Source organism: Elgaria multicarinata, chromosome 2 (assembly GCF_023053635.1).
Source record: "Elgaria multicarinata webbii isolate HBS135686 ecotype San Diego chromosome 2, rElgMul1.1.pri, whole genome shotgun sequence".
NCBI lineage: Eukaryota > Metazoa > Chordata > Lepidosauria > Squamata > Anguidae > Elgaria > Elgaria multicarinata.
In genome coordinates, this window is record NC_086172.1 from 67,687,380 (window position 1) to 67,711,504 (window position 24,125).

General features: G+C 41.4%; 1 protein-coding gene across 1 annotated transcript in view; it reads left to right on the forward strand.

Annotated features, from left to right (window-relative positions):
* ADCY5 (adenylate cyclase 5) overlaps positions 1–24,125 on the forward strand; it is a 240,623-nt gene that overhangs the window by 158,846 nt on the left and 57,652 nt on the right. Inside the window, exons 4-8 of the mRNA XM_063116673.1 lie at positions 6,992–7,103; positions 7,268–7,395; positions 13,013–13,171; positions 15,256–15,397; positions 23,402–23,542. Coding sequence (XP_062972743.1) covers positions 6,992–7,103; positions 7,268–7,395; positions 13,013–13,171; positions 15,256–15,397; positions 23,402–23,542 — 682 coding nt within the window. The remainder of the gene's footprint in view (positions 1–6,991; positions 7,104–7,267; positions 7,396–13,012; positions 13,172–15,255; positions 15,398–23,401; positions 23,543–24,125) is intronic.

Consider the following 24,125-nt stretch of genomic DNA (forward strand, 5'->3'; position numbering starts at 1 on the left):
GGCTAATGGGCAGTATAAAAATGTAATAAATAACAAAGCTTGATAGAAGACAGAGACTATACTAATTTATGGGGTCCCAGACTGAGATGGATAGACATTCACGTCATTAACCTACACAAATAATATGTTTTAGTACCCAAATGTCCATATCTCTTGCAATGCGGTTGGCTTTTCTTTTTCCTTTAAAATTTCAAGAACTAAGGACTGAAATAGATATGAAACTATGTGGAAATAGGATCTCCTGCAATTTTGATCCATTTTTAAATAGTAGCTGCGATTGTGGGGGCAGGGGAACAGAATTGGATTGAAACCATGTGCTTGGGAGGAGAGTTAACTCCCTCCCCTTCCCTCAGCATTCCCCCCCCCCAATTAAAATTCCTTGTTTTCTCAGAGTGGACATTAGCCTCCCAGAAGGAAACTTACATGTCCCTGTAAGTTTTTCCACACAGGGAAACTAATTTGGGGAAATATTCATAGGGGAAATGGTAGAGGAGAAAAGGGCTTAAAGCCCCTTTCTCCCAGAGTCATGGTCCGGATCCCAGTTTGAGCCTCCTGTAGGTGCCAATACTGTTGATTTTATTCTAACCACAGGAGACACTTACATAGATCTGTTATTGCTCAATGCGAGACCTTTATATGGATCTCCCATATCATGTCTAGTTATGACCGTATAGTTTTGCTTTCTGTACCAGGTTGTACCAGCTCTAGATACATTGAATGTTTTAGTTCCAAATATAGACCATGGGTGTCTAGACAGTTAGCTTAACCAGTGAAGAAAGTTACTAATTATTTTCTGGACTAGTTATGGACTATATAAACCTGTAGGGCAACCTTACCCAAACTGGCACCTTCCTGATGTTGAACTCCCAGCATTCCTGACTGTTATCCATGCTAGCTGGGGTTGATGGGAGCTGAAGTTCAAAATACCTGGAGGACACCAAGTTGGGTAAGGCTGCTGTATGGTATGGCCGGAATATGTAGTTCAAGGATTATTAGCATGCAAAAGTGGATTAGTTGTTCTACAGATTATGATCCATAGCTAATATTGATGATAGGCTCAAACTAAACTAACACTGTATTCCTATGCCGAGTGGTGTATGTTGTCCAAGAAATGTATGCTCAGACACCCAGGCCGATTGTGGTGTGGAGCATTGTCACCTGCTTCACATGAAATAACATCCCTATATCCAGATACCCAATGCGAGAAATATGGATGCTTTGTTTATATATTGTTTATTTATATATATCGTCACCATATCAGCAGGAAGTTGGTATTTTGCTTTGGAAAGCACAGTGGGAAACCAGAACTAGGAAAGGCATTATATAAATCTAGTTTTTATTCTTTCATTCTCCAACATTAAGTGGAACTAAATTGTCCCATTGGTGTCCAGCTGTTTTATCATTGTGATAGGAACACTAAGGACCTCAGTGGTGACAAATAGTGTTTCTCTATTTTCTCCTTTTATGTAACTGCATGTCATTCACTTGTGCTCAAAGGGCTATTTTCAGTTCTGCCTTTATATAGTCCATATTGTTTAAGATATCTGGCTTCCTAAGTGGTCATTTTATTTCATAAAGGAACGATCTAGCATTTTCCATTTTATTTCCTGGTATATCTTTTATTTGTCTTACTGAGCCTGCAGATTTGTTACCAGCAGGTTGCTTTCCACACGCAGTTTGGCAGACAAAGGGTTTCCCTTAAATTATCTGTTCCTCCTTGCATGGCCACTGTGAATGCATAAGGTGTCTTTGACAGAACTGTTCAATATTCAATTTAAGCTTCTGTAAATTCTCGCGAACATTTTTTTAAGAGTTCTGAGTTTTGTTTTACTAGATGAGAATATTGGTACAATTGCTGGCAGGGATGCTGGGAGTTGTAGTTCAGCACATTGAAAGGGCACCAGGTTTGGGAAAGTTGATCTAGGAACATAGGAAGATGCTTTATACTGAGTCAGATCATTGGCCATAAAGCCCAGGGGATTTATGCAAAGCAGATGCTCCACCACAAAACCCTATCCCCTCTAGGGCAATCCCTGTCACCGTAAGATAGTTTCTGTGATTGTTATGATCCTACCAAGTGGTAAGAAGAATTATACTATGCAGATGCATGGCAAAATGCGTGGCTATAACCACTCACTGACCCTGTTCAGATGACTCACTATGTCATGGTGATTAAGCATTCTGAGCTAAACATTATGGCTTAGCATGTCGTGTGAACCATGACTTAGCTTGTTGTGTGAACCATTCCTAACCACTGTGGCTACAAGGGGTTGGCGGCCTAACCATGGCTTAGCATGTTGTCTGAACAGACCCTCTATTTTCTGAGGAGGCATTTGAAGTGACTCAGTGCTAAACTAGATGATTTGGTAAAACCGTGTATGCATTTAATATGCCAGGATTTTGTTTTTTAAATAGCAACCAGGGAGGGTGGGATACAGGTTTGGGAGTACTTCGTGAGAAAGGAATACCCTTCCCCACCCCCCACCCCATGCTGCGGTCTTTGTGAACTGCCAAAAGCAATGGCACTGGGGACAATGGCAGCCTCCATCTTGGGATAAATAGCAGCCGGGGGTGCGAAAAGGTGAAACCCTCATGTGCCACAGTCCCAATCCTCATAGTAGACCTCATGGCTCTTATTAATAACAAGACATGGTAAAGCCTCCTTCCCCAACCTGCTGTCCTCCAGATGCTTTGTACTGCACCTCCTGCAAGCTGCTACAACTCCTAGTTTTAGGTCCATGCATCCGTAAGGCACCAGGTTGGAGAAGACTGAGTTAAGGCAAGCAAACTTATGGCCAACAGAGTGAACCTTCTAGCTATGTGTGTGGTGGCAAAGTCATACGCTGGTAATTATTTAGTATACAAATTCCTGAATTCCACCACTATTATATGTCACATGGATATCTGGAGGGATGGGGAACTCCAGGGTGAAACATCCTTGTTTTATTGTTCTCCATTTCCACAAATAGCTTTTCTGGTAGATAGTTTTTTTTCCCCTCACACACATGTTTTCTGTGAGGAATCTATTGGAGAATTCCATTGGGAAGCAGTTAAAGCAAACTGAGAAACCAGTCTTCTTCTGTCAACATAAAAATAGATCACTTAAGATACTTTATGCAGTAGTCATGTACAAGGTCAGATAGTCATGTTGACTCTTTGTATCCTGATTAATGGTTCATCTCTACAAGCTAGGCAGTCTCCAAAGCGGTACACTGCTGTCCAACTAATGCAACTGAAACACATTCATTTTGGTGGCCTGCAACTCATAGGGGTTGATGTGACACAGGAAAAAACCTTATATTCCCAACATCATGGAACTGTACTGTTGTATTTATCTGAATTTATCTGTATTTCTTTTTCCGAGTATTTATCTGAACCAGGAATTCCTGGCTTCAGATCTTGTTTCTACTACAAAGTGGCTTTAAGGTAAACTGCTGTCTCTCTGCCTCAGCAAAATGGGGTCAACAATACTTATCTACTTTACAAGGTGCTTATATTAAGTGGACTCTAGTCTATGGAAGCTTATCCCTTAATTGATTTGTTAGTCTTTAAGGTGCTACGTCAGTTTTTGCTGCTTTACTAAGTTGTTGTAAACATTGCTTAAATAATGTAGATTAAGTGCTCCAAACTCTCTAAAGTGCTGAGTTCTAAAGATTATGGTTTGTATCCAATGTTAGTTTAACTTATGTCCCATTTAGTGGGTCTACTCTAAGTAGAATTAACATTGGATACAACCCTATATTATGTTACCTGAACTTGGAATTCAGATGCTACTGTACAGAATATGTTTTCATTTGATTTTAGAGTCAGACATACAATTTGGAAGGAGGTAGTCTTGACCCATTCAAGGCTTTAATCAATAAAGAGTTTAATTTAATAAAGAGTTTCATTAGAAAGTGAGGCTTCGATCTCAGCAGGGCAGGAGGAGAAACTGAGGCAATGTTGTGTCTCCTTCATCATTTTAGATTTCCCCTGTCTAGAGAGGCCTTTGAGCCCATTAGAGAGGGTGCACTAGCAGGGATTGGCCGAGGATGGCCATAGGATTTCTCATATCCTGGCCTCTCCCCCCAATTCCCTACCCACTGGAACACCTCCTTTTCCCTCCCCGAGGCCACATTTGTAACCTTGGGAAGCAGCTGGCATGGTTCTTTTGATAGCAACTGCAAGGGGGTGGGGGATTAGAACTCAGAATACCCCTCTAGAAGTTGTATCACTTTCCCAGGGCCTATAGGATTGCGTTCTCTGTGTAAGCCTATCTCTGTCTATCATTCTTGTATCCTGCCCTTCCTCCCAAAAGAGCCCAAGGTGACTAACAATATCAATAAAAAAGACATTACAGTCATTGTACTTGATTTATTATCTTTTGAGGATTGTGATAGCGGTGGTGGTGAATGCTGCTGAAGATGAAATCATGTTAGTTTACAAAGTAACATACAAAGAGCATCCTGGGGAACAGGGGAGATACCAGATTTACCCCTGGAGACCATAGAATGACTCCAACCATGGGAGGTGAAACCTAAGCAGAGATTTTCCTACCCTTCTCAGCTACTATGGAAAGCACAGCAGCTGCTTCTCTTTTGAGGACACTGTTGCATGATTGGAAGAGGTCAGGGAGGTTGGAAAGAGGACTTTTGGGGTGAGTGAGGAGGGAGCAGCAAAATCCACTCCTCCCCCTGCCCCAAGGTGAGTTAAGTGAGATGGACAGCTTCAGAGGCCTCTCTAGCTTTAATTAGCAAAATGGAGGAATGGGGTGGGGAAAGCAGTTGTAAAAGCCTCCGCTGCTCCACCTGTTCTATCTACCTCTAGCTGGTATAGCATGGATAGATGGAAGTCTCCGAGATGGGTCTATAGAGCATCAATTGCTTAGGATTTTGCTTCTAATGCATTTTGAAAACCAAATTAGTATTCTGAGTGTCTTCCCTATGAGGGAAGGTTACAACAGCTGGGATTGTTTTGCTTGGAAAAAAGGAGGCTAAGGGGAGACCTGATAATGGTGTACACAAGCATGGTGTGGAGAATGTGGATAGGGAGACATTTTTCTCCCTCTCCCATAATTCTAGAACCCAGGGTCATCCCATGAAGCTGATTGGTGGGAGATTCAGGACAAATAAAAGGAAGTACGTCTTCACACAGCGCATAGTTAAACTATGGAATTCGCTGCCACACAATGTGGTGATGGCCACCAATTTAGATGGCTTTAAAAGGGGGTGGTGGATAAATTTCTGGAGGAGAAGGCTATCAATGGCTATTAGTCCTGATGGCTGTGTGCTGCCTCCAGTATTAGAGGCAGTAAGCCCATATGCGCCAGTTGCTGGGGAACATGAACTGAAGGGTGCTGTTGCACCATATCGTACTTGTGGGTTCCCGGTCAACAGCTGGTTGGCCACTGTGTGAACAGAGTGCTGGACTAGATGGATCCTTGGTTTGATCCAGCATGGCTCTTCTTATGTTCTAATGATCCCAGATGATGATGATGATTGTTCAGATTTATTTTCTGCCTATTCTTCAAAGATCCCAAGGCAGTGTACATGGTTCCCCTTCTCATTTTATCCTTATAACAACCTGTGAGGCAGGTCAGGTGAGAGATGGCAGCTGGCCTAGGGTCATCCAGGGAGCTTCATGGCTGAGTGGAAAATTTAATCTGCTCGTTTCCAGTGCAAAACAGCTTTCCAGGCTACAGCATCAAACAAATGCTGCCTGAATTTTTTTTCCAAACCACCTGAAACCAATTGCAAATTGCTTTCGTGAAGTAGATCACTGGAAAAAAAATCACTATTAACTCTTGGAGTATCTTAATACTTATGTGTCAGAATAGTGAGAGGAATCATTTTATCCATTAACCTTTGAATACAAGTTCAAGTGTTTCTTCACATTTCTTACTTGGCGATAAGTGGAAGGGAAAGGGGAACAGCTAGCAGTGGTCAGGTGGGCGAGTCACTTAGGTGAAAGTACAAAGTAGCATAAGTGCAATTTTGTAACCTTTATAGTTGCCCAAATTGTTGTAGCTTCAGGAAGTATTAGAGTTAATTTTGTTAAATCAAATGTGTGGTATACTGCTATGGCAGCCATAGATATAGTTAAGGTTGGCTATTCATGCCTTTATTATGAGTATTTTAGTATTCCATTTTAGTTTAAAAATTATAACCTTCTAGTTAAAGTGTGTGTGTGTGTGCGTTGCCTCTCCTCATGACTATTTTTCTAATTTTTCCAAAAAAATTAAATAAAGCTTGCTCTGGAATGATTCGGAGAGCAATGAAGCTTTTGCGTTCTACTAAAAGGACTACTGTTACTTTCGCTAAGCTGCTTGATTCATGAACGGGAGGGACAAGGGACAGTATTAAAAACATTCTCTGTCTGTTCATGGCTGGAAACTGTGTAACAGCACACTTACTATTCTAAAAAATGGACCTCTCCATAGGTGTTCCCTGTGTGTAAAATACAAGCAATGCTGTCTGTCTTCATATAGTTTCCTGCCATGTGACTTAGCATATCAGGCAATATCAAATGTGACACTACCACTAATGCAAATTACACCAATAGTGCTTGCTGGCACGATGAATTTTCCAGGGATACCTACTGCGCCAGCAAGCATAATTGGCATGGCGCCAGAGGTTGTTTACGCTAGCACAACATGATTTATGTTAGCGGTAGTGTCGCATTGGATGCTGTCCAATGTTTTCATGCATGAGATGTACAGTGGTTTCTGGTTCAATTGGAGACGTAATGCAGATATGAAACATGTATTGACCAGAGTGCTCAGAACGCCTTCCAAATATCTCTCCTCTTTTTGCTGTCCCACATGGCCAATTATCAGATGTCACATACATGGCACAGGAGAGGGTCAAGGGTGATTGAAGAAGCCTCATATGTGCACAGGCTCTTAGGGATAGCAAAGAATCTACAAAAATTATTCGAAAATGCGGATGAGAAGCCTCTCTTTATGAACAACTGTGTTTCTTTTGTTTTCTTTCCCTCCCCTCCCACCTTGCAGCATTCTCTTTGCAGACATTGAAGGTTTTACCAGCTTGGCCTCCCAGTGCACCGCTCAGGAGCTGGTGATGACGCTGAATGAACTCTTTGCCAGATTTGATAAACTTGCAGCTGTAAGTGGCTTCCTCCTCTGCCCCTGCCACTTCGATTGTACTATAATGGTGGCTTTCACATAGTGCTGTTGCACTTTAGATTACTGCAATGTAGCCATTGCCTTAAAAGGCAGCCTGTGAACATCTTGAAATAAAAGTGCACATTTCCCCCCACTCTTTTGCAGGAGAACCACTGTTTACGTATAAAGATCCTAGGGGATTGCTATTACTGTGTATCTGGGTTACCTGAAGCAAGAGCAGACCATGCACACTGCTGTGTTGAAATGGGAATGGATATGATAGAAGCCATCTCGTAAGTACCCAATTCCCCAGTGAGGGACGATGAACAAATAATTAATGTATTTTGAGTGTGTGTGCGCGCGCGTGTATTTGTGAGTCTTTCCAATTAACTTTCTATCTCATAAATCACTATAACTGTTCCGTTATAGCAAGCCAACAACTCATCGAGACCAGGGATGGGGGGGTGGAACGGGAGAGAGAAGGCTCCTGGTACTGATGCAGAGTCCCTGATGCAAGTGCCAAAACGCTGATTGAAAAAAAGAGTTAGGGTGGCAAAAGAATTAGGATGGCAAGTGTTAGGTGGTGTAGTCCACTGGGTATAGCACCAAAAGAATCGTTCTATTCTCATCTTAAACTACAAAACAAAATAGCTTTTCGGGAAATTGTGTATATTTTTAGAATCTGTTTGTATTTACAATTTCCCTAAAACCTATTTTGTTTTGCTATTCGCTAAGCGTACTTTGCCACCTCTGCATTAGACAGGCAGCAAGGTTCTTGTAGAACTGTGGTTCCCCACCTGCTACCCTTAGTGGTTCATTGATGAGATGAACTCTGGCTATGAAGCCTACAGGCCTTCAGCATAGGGATGAACACTGGGAATATTTACTTGTTTTTTCCAAGTGCAAAACAGAACAAAAAACAACCACAAGGGGTGGGGAGACAAATGCATTAAGGAAAGGTCCCTAAGGAAGAATGTATGCTCGTGACATCCATGTTTGTTTGTTTTAAAGGAAATTAAATATGTTGTTTTATATTTCGTACGCTTGGATTGTTCCCCCTTTTCCTTTTCCTTTTCAAGGAGTCACTTACTACTGTTTTGGTTCAGTAAAAACTAGTTTATTAACTACTGACACCAATGGAAGCTTCCCGCATAATACAAATAGGGGCCTTATCTGGATTGAGACCATGGGGCGGTTAAAGCTGTCCTCCACCCATGTCATGGTCCCAGTCCAGTTAATGCAATGCAAGCTTTTGATTATCAATTTAAATCTCATTGATTGTGGTAGGACATAGGGCCACACAATTTCCTCTGAATTGCACCATTTGTTTCAGTGTACTCTGAGCATCTCTCTGTTCCAAGGTAAACAATCTAGTTCTTCAGTGCACGTTTACACCAAGTAGATGCTGAAACTTTCCAAGCCTCAGTGCTGTGGTGCTTCCTAAAAGGTCCTGTGATTATAATGCCTGTCATTTCAGCATTCTGATATTTATTACCTTCATTTGTCTGAGAAGCATTTCACCAGAGGAGAGAGAGGAGGCAGCGAGAACAGAAAGTCTCTCACTCCAGATTTAGCGAAGAGATAAGATTGTTAGATCCTTTTCATCCTACGCAAAGTGGGAGCCAGGTTTTGAAAGTTGACAGGGAACAATTTGTAAACAAAAAATGAGTGCACTTTAATGCCTGAATCTGTGCTTCCATATAAAACACACTGCAGCTCTGTAACAATGCCACTTCAAGATCATCTGCACCTGCAGCCCTTTGGTGAGTGGGGAGGGACGATCACGGAGTTTTCCACTTCCAGGATCGTTCCTCAGGAGCCAAGGGCCAGCGAGCTGTCCTGGAAGTAAAGAGGGATGGTCCGGGGCAACATTTTTTAAAAAAGAGGAGACAGTTGTGCAATTGAGTAATTTCATGGGCATGATCCTGTGCGAAGGTGAGATTTTTTTAAAAAAACACCACCCAACAAACTTGGCACTAGAAGATGCCGAGCGCCATCTCAGTGCTGGTGAAAATGCTCTCCCCCTCACCCCGAGGCTCACAAACTCCCCCCGCACAGCTCCGTGCCCGTTTCCTGAGCCTTACTACTAGTGGGTAAGAGGAGGACCCTGGGAGGGAGAGCCACACCGCTCGCGGATCTCAAGATGGTCCTGAGACACCAGAAAAATAACGGGGGGAAACCAGTTGCAGCTATCCCGGGAGAAGTGAGTGCTTGTTCCCAGTTCACGACCTCATGACCACCCCGGGATAAATGGCAGGTGTAGATTAGGCCATAGTCTCACTTGCCACTCATGCAATTGCTGATTGCATGAAGGATGGTTGGTTCATCTGGTTTGGCTGTCAGTGGTTGTGGTGAGGTGAGGCAATCTATTGGCCTGTTTGCTCCAAAGGTGCAATTGAACGGCATCTTTTCCAACAAAAGTAGGCTATTGCTTTCTTTGTTGCACAAGTTGAAAGAAATAATTCCTTAGTAGGATAAAATATTCCCCAAATGACCACAGTCTGTACAATCACCTGGCTGCTGATTCTTTTGCCATGGCAGAAAGTGTACATGCACCATTGTCTTGCACTTCAGAATATTTATATAGATTACATATATACAGGCTTACACACACTGGGCCAATTTTAACCATTTTTCTCCCTCTCTTTTGAGGGTGGTAGCCTGGGGAGAGAAGCACACAGATTAGGTACAGCCCCATATGCACGAAGCCCTTATGAGGTAAATGGTGGACAGGAGGATTATGTATTTGTCTGCCAGGTGCATGGACTGGACCTTAGTCAATGACGCTCTTCTGCACAGTTGTGCTTTTTCTCAAATTCTTTCAACATAGGATTCTTCAGGCTTTTTAGCAGTGATAAAAGAAAGGAACAGACTCCATAAAATAAATCCTGAGGTGAAATTATCTGTTTTGGAAAAGAGTGCACATAGCAAATGTTTTCTGTTGCTGTAATGTAGTTTTGAAAGAGCACTCAACAGCAGAGAGCTCTATTTTTCAGCACACAAGCTATATGTTTTCAAAAATAGGCAGTAATCATTGGAAGATAGTTGGATAGGTGTCTGACTGTGAGTGCATAAGTGTATTCTCTGAAATCTTTCATAAACAGTGTAATGCAGGCAACAAGTGGCTCTTTGCTCCAAGATGAAATAGAAACTCAGTGCAAGACAGTGCAAGAGCTTTTTCTAGCTGTGAGAAGAATGTACATACCTATTATAAGCTACAGGTGAGCCACTTCACACGCATGGTTGACTTGAGGGTAGCATTTTTTTTGGCACCCTGGATTCAAGAGTGTGTGCCCCTGCCAAAGTGAAGATGGATGTACTGTCACAACAGCCACAAATCAGATGATATTTAATTCCAACAATTACAGGTTGACCAGTTTTGGGTACAGATAAAAGGAAGTACTTCTTCACACAGCGCATTGTTAAATTACGGAACTCACTACCACAAGATGTAGTGATGGCCACCAATTGAATGGCTTTAAAAGGGAGTTGGATAAATTGCTGGAGGAGAAGGCAATCAATGGCTATTAGCCCTGATGGTTGTGTGCTATCTCCAGTATTTGAGGCAGTAATTGGAAACAGCTGTTTTTCAAAGCAGTACCACAAGGTCAAGAGACTCATTAAGACTGAAGGGAGTAACATATTTAACCCAAGAATCCACCTCAGGTGCGTTTAAATACCTGGCATCTTTCCTTTCAGTTAGCAAAACATAGGAGACCGTGGGTATGAAATAGAAGTAATATCTTGTGTTTATCGAATGAGTATGTTTATGTTCGTATTTGTGATAAGATGGACATTGTTTTCTATATTTTGAGCATCTTATTACCATTTTTTATGTTTCTGACTTGTAACCATTTATAATTTTAACATGTTCGTGTACACAGGCAAAACTCTTATGATTAACAATGATGACCATGTGACTTTGTAAATAATATATATATATACACACACACGTACGTGTGTGTGTGTGTGTATTATTTTTCTTAGATTATCCTGAGGAAGGACCCTTAGGGTGCGAAATGCATCAGATTTTGGTTTAGAATAAACTACATTCTTAGTTCCAACCCTTTGCCTCTGGCTTTTTTCAGCATCTCTATTGGGGTTTTCCTTTTTTGGCTTTCGTTTATTTGGCACTGACAACATCATAATAATGCATTTGCAGAATTAACTGAGTCAGTGTTTGAGAAAAAGGTAGATGCTAAATAACAGGAACCTGACGCCTGTGGAGTGTACACTGCAACTGAGATTGTAGTGATGAGTAAGTGCCAGTCATGCCAGGAACTAATTCACACACATACAGGGCATATATAGCAACTGGTAGGGGGAAGAAATTCAGATCTGGAAAATAGCGCACTGGGGAAAGAATTTAAACTCCTTCTCACCTCTATGATTCCATTCTGAACCAGGTCCCCACAGTTGCATTTACCATTTTAAATAACCATCAGGAGATCTGTGTTCAGATCTCCTAATGTCACAACTGGTTTGTCCCTCATTCCTTTATATAGAGCATTTCAGATGTTCGGATTACCACACCATTACCTCTGTATGCCTTACACCAGCCCTATTAGGTATGACAGTATTATTACAGTTGTGTGGTGGAGAGGGTGGCTGCCGAGGCAGAGAGAGTAGGCGGTTGCTTAAGACTACCATGCGAGTTATTAGCCAAGGTGAGATTTTCCCATCTCACACACTTCACCGTCACACTGCACCAACTCTAGTACATTGGGAGGTGCTTAAGGACCGAAAGGGCAACTGCCCATGTCTGCAAAACGTTCCTGCCTGTGTAGCTGCATTCTAAAAGACAAGGGCAGGACTTGAGAAAGAGAAGAGGGGGTAGGATGCAGTTTCTGTTCTCAAATTTGATGCATTTGGGAATCTGGCCATCATGGCATCTTCTCATTCCAGGGGAAGCTGGTGGCTCCTATTTCAGTGGGGCTGTGAATCCATTTTGGGTTTCAGCCAGAACCGGCCAGAACTCTAAAGGAGCTATCCAAGGTGCTGAACCCATTTTGGCTGACTGAAACCCGGAATGGATTCACAGCCCTAGCAGACTCAGAGCTGCCAGCCCCCACTGTCTCATTCCAGCGAAGGCAACTATTGCTGCCCGTGCAGAATAATCGTCCTGGAAGTGGCCAAGCTGTGGCTGCTCCCCACAACAGCCATAACATCTCCGGTGACAGAAAAAATCACAACCAAGCATTTAAGGTCTTTCGAGGCCAAGAGTTGCTTCAGTGGCTTCCTCCTAAATCCCTGGATATGATTTCCTTTGTAAATTGCTGTGTCCTTCCAAGTCAACTTTTGCCCTAAAAGGCAAAATCCCACAAAGGATTCCAGGGAGAGGTTTGGGAGCAAACTCTAGACATCCGAGAGCTCATTAGCCCTGGAGCCTGTTGGGAGTAAATAGAGAAGACAGAGCTGTCTGGTCTGCTGCTGCAGCAGCCCAAGATTTCCTGCTGCAGTTAACATTTCACATATGTATTGTGTTTCATTTGTGGAACATCCAACGCCTGGTGCTATGCGGACACATCAAGAGCTCTGAAATCATTTCCTTTTTCTCTTTGTACCATGGCTATTACGTTTAATGAGATCTGGCAAGTTATGTCCAGCTTTGGCATGGAAACCAGAGACCAAAGTTTGCTAGTCTCTATACTTTCCCAAGCAATTTCCCCCTCATGAGGTCTAAACTGAAAGCAAGCAGACTTCATTTGCGGACCCCTCCGCCCAGTGCTTGTATTGCTTGTCTGGCCCTCCTGTTACTGCACAGTTTCTGCTTTACTGAATTGAATTGTAGCATTTCAGCAGTATCGTATTTGTGTGTTTACCTAATTTTTAGGAACTGAGGGTTCTTAGTTCCTTCAAAGTTGTGCCATTTTCAGTGTCTTCTCTCTTTTTCCCTGCATCCTTTCTCAGATTAGTGCGGGAGGTGACGGGCGTCAACGTGAACATGCGAGTTGGGATCCACAGCGGGAGAGTTCATTGTGGTGTCTTGGGCCTCAGGAAATGGCAGTTTGATGTGTGGTCAAATGATGTCACGTTAGCCAATCACATGGAAGCAGGTGGCAAAGCAGGGTAAGAGGGTCCTGCTCTTGAAGTTATTGTGATAATTCTTTGCAATCTCAGGTTAGTAAGTTTGCCCTTTATTGATATTCCTGAATACAGGATGAATGAGAGAGCTGTTCTCCCTATATTCAAGCATCCTACTTGACATCTGAAGCTGCTCCCTCTGTAGGAGAAAGGGGGAGAGATGGAAGGTTGTACAGCAGGGATGGGCAACTTGTGACACTCCAGATATTTTGGTCTACCGCTCCCATCATCCCTAGCCTCCATAGCCAATGGTGAGGGATCATGGGAGTAGTAGGCCTACACCGCTGGGAGTGGGGTGCACAAGTTGCTCACCCCTGTTGACAAGATGTCAAACTGGAAATTTTAATGTATTACTTGTTTTGGTATTTCTGCCCTTCCTATCTGAAGCCAACCAAGACAGTTTACAGAAAATTCAGAAACAATGATAAAATAAAACACGGGACAGGACAGAGCCCTCTGGTCCCCCAACAGCACCTTCTGGATACAGCTTGATAGGAAGAAAGGTCTGGAACCTCTGCAGTACAGTGCCCCCAAAGCTGAATCCTGTCAGGTGGTCCAAAGGAATACTATCGTCAATGATACTGAAAACCACTGAGTGGTCCAGGAGAACTAATAGGGCTGCACTTCCCAAACCAGTTCCTGGCGTAGGTTATCCACTAAGATTATCTGAACCCAGCCATGATAACAAGCCATAATTTGTTAACTACAAACAACCCACAGTTCACAAAACATGGCTTCTCTTCATAGGTTGTTTGTGGTTTGTTAGCGCAGCCGAGTTCAGACAACATGTAATGTGTTTCAGCAACAACCCACGGTTCAATGACAACCACATTCAACTCTTGAATGTAGGTTATTGTGTTTTCTAAATCCAGCCAATGTGATTCCAGCCAATTGGGGATCACTCTATAAATGTGAGTCACTGCTTCTTGCCCTCATTCTGAATGGATCCAGAATGGGCAACCACCCAGTTGACAGCTGATTTCCCCCCCCTAAAAAAAATCACTAAAATTAGGGATGCACCCATACCTGCATGCCATTTCAGCTCAGCCCTAGAGAAACTACAAAGCATGCTCGCACACACCAGCAGAAGTTAGCTCAATATATAACATTTATTCCATTTCAACTATTACTGCCTATGTACATATATATGAACAACAGAAATTGGCTGAAACCCCAAGGATTAGGGGGAGGGGGGAATCCACTAGGAACAACAATTGCAGCCTCATTAAAATTGTAATATAAGCTGCCCTTTAAAGTTCATTTAAAAAGAAAAGGCTCCACCCTTTTCCAGGAAAACTGAATAGGAAGAAGAAGGCAGCCCTCCCTTGGATGTAGTACCAGAGTTGGAGGTTCCGAATTATCCGATATTGCAGGAAAGTTGGGCATGGCAGTGAACCATTGACTGTCATAAATGAGCTGGCCCCAGTCCCCTTTGCCCCCACCCACCACTGATATGTGCCCCTCACCCCCGAGCTTCTCTGAAATGGAATTTGGCCCTAAGGCACTCCTGGAACATGCTGTGTGTAAAGCTGATCAAGCAAAATATCAATGTTTTACAGTCAAGGAGTACTTATTATTGGTTGTGCTTTTATATTGTATTTTATATTATGGTTTTATACTTGAATTGTCTTAATTTTGTAAGCCACCCAGAGAGCAAAATAAATAAATAAATAAAATAGTCAGTGGAGGTTGGTAGCGCTAATGTCAGTGGGGCGGTGAATCTGCACTGGCTTTCAGTCGAAACCAGTCAGAGCTCTAAAGGAGCAATCCAAGTTGCACTTGGATCACTCCTTTAGTGTTCTGACTGAAACTCAGAGAGGATTCACCACCCACTGACATCAGAGCCACTGCCTCAATTGAATGTAGCTGTGTTTTCTTTTAAATTTCCCATCCTCACAATGAAAGCCAGATTCTCAGGGAAAGATTATAGTTGCAAGGTGGGACCTCAGCTCAATCTAACCATCCCATTCCATGTATTTTTTATCTGCTACAAACTATTTGCTTCTTACTTGATTTCTATTAGTAACCAGTGCATTGCATGGTTTGGTTGCCTTTTGTTTCCATTCAAGGCGAATCCACATAACAAAAGCTACACTGAACTATCTGAATGGTGACTATGAAGTGGAGCTGGGTTTTGGAGGGGAACGTAATGCTTACCTCAAGGAGCATAGCATAGAGACCTTCCTCATTGTACAATGCAGCCAAAAAAGGGTAAGCGCCAATCAAATGTTATAAGTGAATGATAATCCAGCTGCTTATGGTAGTCTGCTAAAGAGGCAGTGGAGAAACCATCATAGAGAGAGTTACTTTATGTCCACATCACTTGTATGATTTAGGAGTGATTTAGGGATCAGATGCTTTCTTTTCCCAAGAGGATTAAGGAGGAGTTTTCATGTTCCATTATGTTTTTGTAGGGTTTTCTTACTGCAAGTTGAAAGCTCTGTCATTCTTCAATAAATGATTCTTTAAATGTGTCTAAGACCTTCCTTGACCCCTTTAACTATTTTGTTAGAAATACCCCTCAACAATGCTAGTGCTACTTGACTTTTACTTATATTCCATATGTTTTTCATTCTCTCTCTCTCTCTCTCACACACACACACACACACACACACACTCACACACACACACACATACTCTTATGTATGATTTATTTAATGAGGTGTCTATTTAACTTTATTCCTGTAGTCTCCATAAAATGGCCATGTGATGGGTTCCTGTGAGTCGTGTCTGGGTTACTTTCATTAGCTCAAATATTTATAAGGAAAACATTGCACGATGACCAAGGCTTGCCATGTAACCCTTTTTTGTGGGCTAATAATTATATATACTCTAAAGTCCTCTATGTAGGCTATGCCAAAATTGTGGCACACTACACTTGGGTATAAGAGGCTTGGGTTTTTCCTTCAATAACAGCAACCATAATGTATTGGAACATAAATGTTGAAAGTGGTGTGTAAGGCAGAAATTCCTGCAACAATTCCAAGGAGTTCTAGTTCATTGTTTTCCAAATGGTGTCCTAGAAATTCTTCTAGCAGAACAAACAGAACGATTATTAAAACCATTTGCATGTGAGCCTAATAAAGCCTGAAAACCATAATGTGATGGTATCTTGGATCTGATGAGTTCCAATCCAGTTTAAGTTAGTCAGATTCATATGGGTTTCCTCTACTGTGATGTTGCTGTTGGAAAAACAAATCCATTTACGTGAGTTAGATTGCTGAAGTCCACGTTGCTTTTGCCAAAAGTGTAGCAAGCAGCTCTGAACGCATCATATGCTCAAGCACTGAGTGGCTTGTCTGCAATTTACACAGCAGAACAGAGCGCTTTGTTTGAAATTCAAAGCAAAAGGAAGCACAGAGGTATGTTAATTTTAGTTTTTATCGCAGCACAGCACAAAGGATAATTTTTGGAGTTACAGTGTCACCTATGGATCCTTCCATACCTTTCTTTATCTATACCCCACATGCAATCTATCCCTAAGTTGTGCTTGCCATGTAAGATTTAGCTGCGCATACATTCTTTGCTCTGGTTTGGGAAGTCTCCAGCACATGCTGAAGTAGTCTGGCTCTGGTCCTTGATGACACTTTCACATGAAAAATACAAAAAAACGAAATTTCATTTCTGCAAGTGGTTTGGGCACTTAGAAGTTGTCTTGTCAACACATTTAGATTTTTGGGAGAAACATTTCCCTTTGTGTAAGGAAAAACACACTCACAGTGACTGAACATAGTGACCTTTATAAATACTTCAGCATTAAATTAGGAAAGCTCTGGTTTTAATCAGCGGAGGTTCCTAAAGTAGATAACGCCTTCAAGCACTTACAAATAAATATCGTGCACTCTACTTTATATCTCTTTTATTCATAGCTACAAATCCAAGCAGAAAGTGGCTACCATTTCCAGATAGCAACAATTAGTATCTTGATCCTTACATTAATACACAGTTTCGATGAACTGGAGTAGGACTGCGGAATATAAAGCTACAATTTTAACTTTACGTTGGACAAAATGAGTTGCTATGGAGGAGTGTATTGGATTTTTCCAAGAAGATTGTGTTCACGTTTGTGAGCAATTGAAGTTGAAAGAGTTTCTGCAAACAAGTTTTGCAATTGGCACCAAGGCTGGCAAGTTTGCAAAGTGTGCTTTATTTAGCACAAGCAGCTTGACCTGCAGAAGTTGCAAACATTTTCCCATACTGTATTTGATCTGGTGGGAGCTGCAGCAAACCAAAATCAGTTCATGACCCAGAATGTGCCACACTGCAATAATTTTTCTTCTTTGCTTGAATAGTTATGATCTTATTTTGCCATAGCTACAGTTTTGATCTTATTTTGCTGTAGCTACAGTTTTGATCTGATTTTGCCACAGTTTTCTTTTATCTTTTCTTAACTATACCCTACAATAAACATAAAGGATTTTTCACTCCCCACCACCATGAGTAGCCTACAGCTTTTCCATTCCCCATTGCATGAATCAAATCTTCAGCATAGTTTAAGCTTAAGATTTGACAGGATTCATTGGACTGTGTATTAAGAAACCACATCCCATACAAGCTATGTCACCATTTAAAATGTTTATCTATATTAGGTGAGAACATCATCTGCTAAGAGCAGGGCCTGTACTGTGATAGTAAAGGTTATGTAACCACATTCCAAAATAGTCTTATGACTAGTTTTCCCTCCTTGCCTTTAGAGAGGGAAGTAAGAGCTGTTTCAGTATGCTTTTGGAAGGATATGCTTTTGGAAGTATGCTTTTGGAAGGATATTGGGTTAGTACTAGATTGGTCATTTTTAGAGTAGAGTAAATCAATGGGATTTAAGTTAGTCATGGCTAACTTACATCCAATAAGTTACAGTGGTTCTACTGTATGTGTGATTAAATCTGGAAACAAGCCATTGCCTGTCATATTTTAGCTACTTAATAGTTGTAGGTTTCTTTTAAATTATTTTTCTTAAAACTTTTTTGAAAGAATAATATTAAAAGAGCACAAATTGGGTAAAACACACACATATTAATGAAGGTGCAAGTTTACCCAGGAGTAAATTCCACTGAAGTGGATGGGAGTTACTCCAAAGTAAGTGTGCATAGGATTGCAGCCTCAAGGTTTAAATACATAATGGCAATTCTGGTTTCATTCAGTGTTCTTGATCATCTCAGATGAAGTCTTTACGAGGGCAATAGCTGCCCTGACTAAAGCATGTGCAATCCACAATATATTACTCCTTCACTGGGCTAGTCTCCCATCTGTCTGTGCTGCCCCAGTAGAAAGACCAAGGCAGCCAGTGCAGTCTGTATTCTGGCAGGGACATGATGTTCTCCTGGGCCACATCATTCCTGATATTATAAGACAACTTGCCTCATATTACAGGATAAAAGTGTGGTGCTCCACCTTCTTCCACTTCCTGCTCCAGTAAAGTTACACTTCCAGGATGTGCTGGAAAGCAAGAAGATGCAGCATCCTATTGAATTATTATTATTATTATTATTATTATTATTATTATTATTATTATTAGGTTAATGATAGGTTCGTGCAGCATTCTCGGCCTTGATACTGCTCATTTGAAGCTTTTCTTCTATTTTTTGCAACCATTGTTTCATACTAACAGGGTGGTTAGCCCTGACTAGTGGTGGTTGGCTAGGGACCACAGATGTGCAGTTCCAGTGTAACTGTGTAAAAGTTACCCCTTGTGGTAGTAATAATAATAATAATTCTTGAATCTGTAAAATGACTTGGCAAAGCCCATCATGTTCATCTAGAAAAAACGCCATGAGCGAAAAAGAGATGATGATGATGATGATGATGATGATGATGATGATAATATAATAATAAAAATTAATAGCAGCAGCATTTATATAGCATGTTTCCCAAATTCTTACAAATGTTTCACCTACATTATTGTAGGTACTTCAGAAATGTGGTTTATCATTAGAGGACGTTCATGATATGGAATCACTTATCTACTTACATGAACATAAGGAAAAGGAGCATAGGAAGCTGCCTTCTACTGAGTCAGGTCATTGGTCTGTCTAGTTCAGTATTGTCAACACTGACTGGCAGCGGCTCTCCAGGAAGGATTCTTTCCTTACCCTACCTGGAGAAGCCGTGGATCGAACCTGGGACTTTCTGCATGCATTTATAATGCAGTGAAACAGATTTCCTTTTCTAGATCTTAAGCCTTAGATTTATGGCCACTTTTTTATTACTACTGGTTACAAAACTCCCAGCTAAACTATAATAAAATGTACAGACAATGTCGTTTTAGTATTCCAGGCAATAAATAATTAGTCATGGATTGCTGATTTGCCCTTGCTTCCTTTTTTGGCATCTAATGAGATATATTTTTAAAAACTGCAGATATGGAATCAGTTTTAGCTGGAGGGCAGGAATAGTCAGATTAGGAATGTAAAATAAATCATTGTGGCTATTTCAGAAATAAAAAACATATATATAACCAAGTGACTTCATATTATTGTATTTATAGAATAATTTGAACCTCTCTTTTGGTGGCTTTCCAGTGTTTTCTTAATATTCTGGCAAACGAAAAGTGCCATTCAAGGTTTTATAGACTAAACCATGTTTCTCGGATGCAGAAAAAGAGAAGGCATATTTTGGAATTAATAGGGTACAATCCTCCTTTGCAGATCTTTCTGTGATTTGCCCCTTGGAGGTTATATTTTATTGTGGCCATATTCATATTCTTCTAATAAATTGAAGCTGTAGGTGAAAACTTTTCAGATTTTTTTCCTTCTCCCAAAGTAAAAGAACGTATAGGTAATATTTCTTTGACTCGGAGAATTAGAAATATTATATGACCCTTCTCACCTCCTTGGGTTAAATCCAATGTTGCACAAGCTGACTTCCATTCACACAATGGGGCTTCTGCTTGCTCCTCTTCCCCTTGCAGTTTCTTCTGCCCCTCCAGAGCAGATTTGGGGAGGGGGGAACAATACAGGGGGATTCAGGGGGGAACTTAGTTTTCGTTCTTCTGGCGGATCGCTAAGATTGTATTCAACTTACTGTAACCACAGATGTTTAGGTCAAAGAAAACACTTTGCATTGTCCTGAAACTTATTACACCATCAAACCAAACCAGCCTCCCATAAATCTTGGGATTGCTTTCCCAAACACAGACAATAATAGCTTGGATCAAAACTCGTGTCAGCAGAAATACTTCGGCTCACACACATTGATTCCCTCAAGCTCCTTATGCCACCTGAAAAGCTTCCCCCAGATCCCATGGAGCATGTGCAATGTGGACTGCAGAAAGGAGGCTTATCAACTCTCCCCTCCTCTCATATGTAAATGAAATATTTCTCTTGTGTAATCAGGAGTCTGGATCCAACCCAAGCTTGGCTAATCCTATGTATACTTACTCCAAAGTAAGGTCCAATGCTCAATGAAGCTTATCCCAGGCAAGTGTGCTTAGGATTACAGCCTAGAATACATGGCAAGATACCACATTCTATGATTCCATTATCAGATTTCTTCCAATGCTACAACAGTTCTAGCATCTGCTAATGAATTAATAATCAATTCCTAATCTGTTTTTGCTCTCCACTCCTGCCCCCATTGGTTGTGGCTGTTTATTTATTTAGTTTATTTACAAAATGTAACCCAACAGAACTACTACTATCATTGGGTTAGCTAGTATTCCCAGTTTGCCTGTTCATTTTCTTAAACTACAATTTGCAGTAAAAAATGAACAGGCAAACTGGGAACTCAATATTCGTTTACCCAATGCTAGTAGTTCTATTGGGTTAACAGTCACAACCAGTGGAGGGTGGGCAGTAACAAATTGCCTATATGAGTAAATAGAAGAGTTAACCTTGCCCCATGTTGAGTTCTCCCCCAAAAGTTTGGGCACACTTTCCCATATTCCTTCATCACCACCTCCACCCAGCAACAGTCAATGATATGGAGCCAGAATGGGGAAATGCATGGTATGATGAAGTCTAAACACAGGTCAGTCAGCGTGTCTCAGTTTTATGGGAAGAGGAGGCACAACTCAACATAACTCAGTGCAAGGCGTATCCAGCATAACTTCTAGTTCCACCTTAAGTGATAACCGCTGAAATCGTCAGGCAAAACCTGTTATCTGGGAATGTAAAGATGCACCATACTCTGCAGCTGATTCAAGAACTGTGTGTATCATACAATACAGCAGTTGTATTAATCAGGACAAACAAAGACTGATGTGATGTGTCACACGCACTTGTGTGTATGTTTACCCTGACTTTTTGTGAGCAGCTGCAAGAACCTGCAGTCTTGAGTGGAGGACAATAGAAAAAGGGCAGATTCACACATTCCTTTCCAGGCAGTTTCTCCACTAAAAACCTGTCCAGTCTATGGAAAACATTTCTCTTCTGCAGGTGGAAAAGAGCTTTAAGCAGTATTGAGTGGGGGAAATGGCTGAAGGAGAGAGGGCCCAATATAGCCAGTCATCCTTTCATATATATTTTTAAAAAGTTATTACGTTATTCAGCTCTTTTCATTATTAATTTTATTTATTTATTTATTTATTATGAAAACATTTATATTCTGCCCTATAGCACAAGGATCTCAGGGCGGCATACAGATAAAATCATACATATAAAATAGAACAGTAAATATACAATCCTAAAACAAATTAAACCATCAATATGTTAACAGCAATATAAAATTTTAAAACCGTAAAAGCCAATTAAAACAAGACTGTGTGCAGGCTGGTGGATTTAGCCATCAAATATCTTAACCTGGCACCAATATGAAGCCAGTGCCAGTCGGGCCTCCAGTGGGAGGGCATTCCACAGCCGGGGTTCCACAACAGAAAAAACCCTCTCTCATTCACCACCATAGCATATATCTTGCATTGGTGGGGCATGGAGAAGGGCTCCTCCAACAGATCTCAGGTCTTGGGCAGAAAGATATAGGGAGAGGCGCTCCATCAAGTATGGAGGTCCCAAGCCATTTAGGGCTTTAAACATCATTACCAACACCTTGAATTCCAGCCAGAAACATATAGGCAGGTAGTGCAATTTCTGTTCCAGTCTAGCTGCTGCATTTTGCACTAGCTGCAACTTCCAAGTCTTCAAGGGCAGCCCCACGGATAGTGCATTGCAGTAGTCTAATCAGGAAGTTACCAGTGCATGTATTACTATGGCTAGGTTATTTTATTGATAGTTGTAGATTTATATCCTGACTTTTTTTCTCTTGCAAGGAACCCAAGGCCGCCTTGTCTCCCTTTTTATACTCACAACAACCCTGTGAGGTAGGTTAGGCTGAAAGTCAATGACTGGCCCAAAGTCACCCAGGTCTCCTCAGTCCGAGTCCAACACTCTAACCACTACACCACCACACTAGCTCCATCTCTTAATCCTTCTTCTTTTCTCTGCCATTCTCCTCCCCAGATCCTTTCTTGTTTCCGTCTGGGTTTGGTAGGTAGAAAAAGCAAAATAAGAATCTACAAATGAAATCTGTGTGCCTGTGTATGTGGACAAATCCATTGGTTTTTGTGGTGGCAATAAGCTGTTATACTCTGTTGCTGATACTTGTAATATGCAGTTAACAATAGAAGATGATATCTGAAAATGTAGATTTGCAGAAGAGTGATAATATTCAGTTAACTCCTGGAACGATGGGCAATAAGACCCAAACTACACATTACTTTGAACAGCAGCAACATTTTTCTTTCCTACTTACTGTAACATAGGTGCAGGGTCCCCAATCTGGACTGGGACCCTAGTGATGGGTAGGGAGACTTCAAAACCTCCCTCCATCCCACTGTGATCCTGCTCCAGATCGGAGGCCCTGCGCCTGTAATTTTCATTGCCACAAGGTGATCCATTAAAACAATCGGGATCACAAAGAGTTAACATCCTCATCCCCCCCCCCCTCTCTCTCTCTCTCTCATACACACACACGCGCACACACACACACACACACATACATACATATATATATATATATTAGGATCCCAGTCTGGATCAGGCCCTTTGTACTTATGTTAGAGTAAGAAAGAAAGACATAGCTGCTAGCTTCAAAATAACATGTAGCTTATCCCTAAGATATTACTAAAATGATCAGATGAATTATTTCTTACAACTGTCTGCTTTAAAGTCTTTGGTTAATGTACAGTTGGAGGTATAAAAGCAAGTTAAGAAGCAGGGCTTAGGGTAACATATGGTCACTGAAATACTTCAAAGTGTAATCTTTTTATTGTGTTCTTCTTTCTAGAAAGATGAGAAAGCAACAATAGCCAAGATGAACCGTCAGCGCACTAATTCCATTGGCCACAACCCACCACACTGGGGAGTGGATCGCTCCTTTTACAACCATCTTGGCAGTAACCAAGTGTCTAAGGAGATGAAAAGAATGGTAAGAAGGTTCACTTTTATGCAGCCTGTATTACAGGGGTGTGTGTGTGTGTGTGTGTGTGTGTGTGAGAGAGAGAGAGAGAGAGAGAGAGAGAGAGAGAGAGAGAGAGAGAGAGAGAGAGAGAGAGAATGTACAAGTATATTTCTATGGATATACTGTAGTGGCTATGATATTAGAGATTTTGGAGAACTGGGAGTGAAAGTCACATGACACATGCTCAGTAAGCCCTCAGATCATAAATGGTGGGCTTCATTAAAAAAAAAAACTACTCCCACCCCACCCCAGAATGACTACTGCTAGGAGATAGGGATCTTTACATAAACTGTGAGCACCAGCCAGGGTGCACTCTGTCTCAGTATCTACTACTTGGCACAGGGCTAAATGAAGGCAGTTTTGTTACTACCACCCCACCCTGCCCAGTTATGAGGTTTCTCATATAGTAATGGTGCAGAAGCTGAGATTCACAGAATCACAAATCACAGAACCACAAATCAAATCAAATTTTGTGGGACTCCCTTTTTTGGAGGTTTGAGTTTTAATCTCAACTTCTGCATTATCACTGGGTGAGAAACCCAATCTTAGC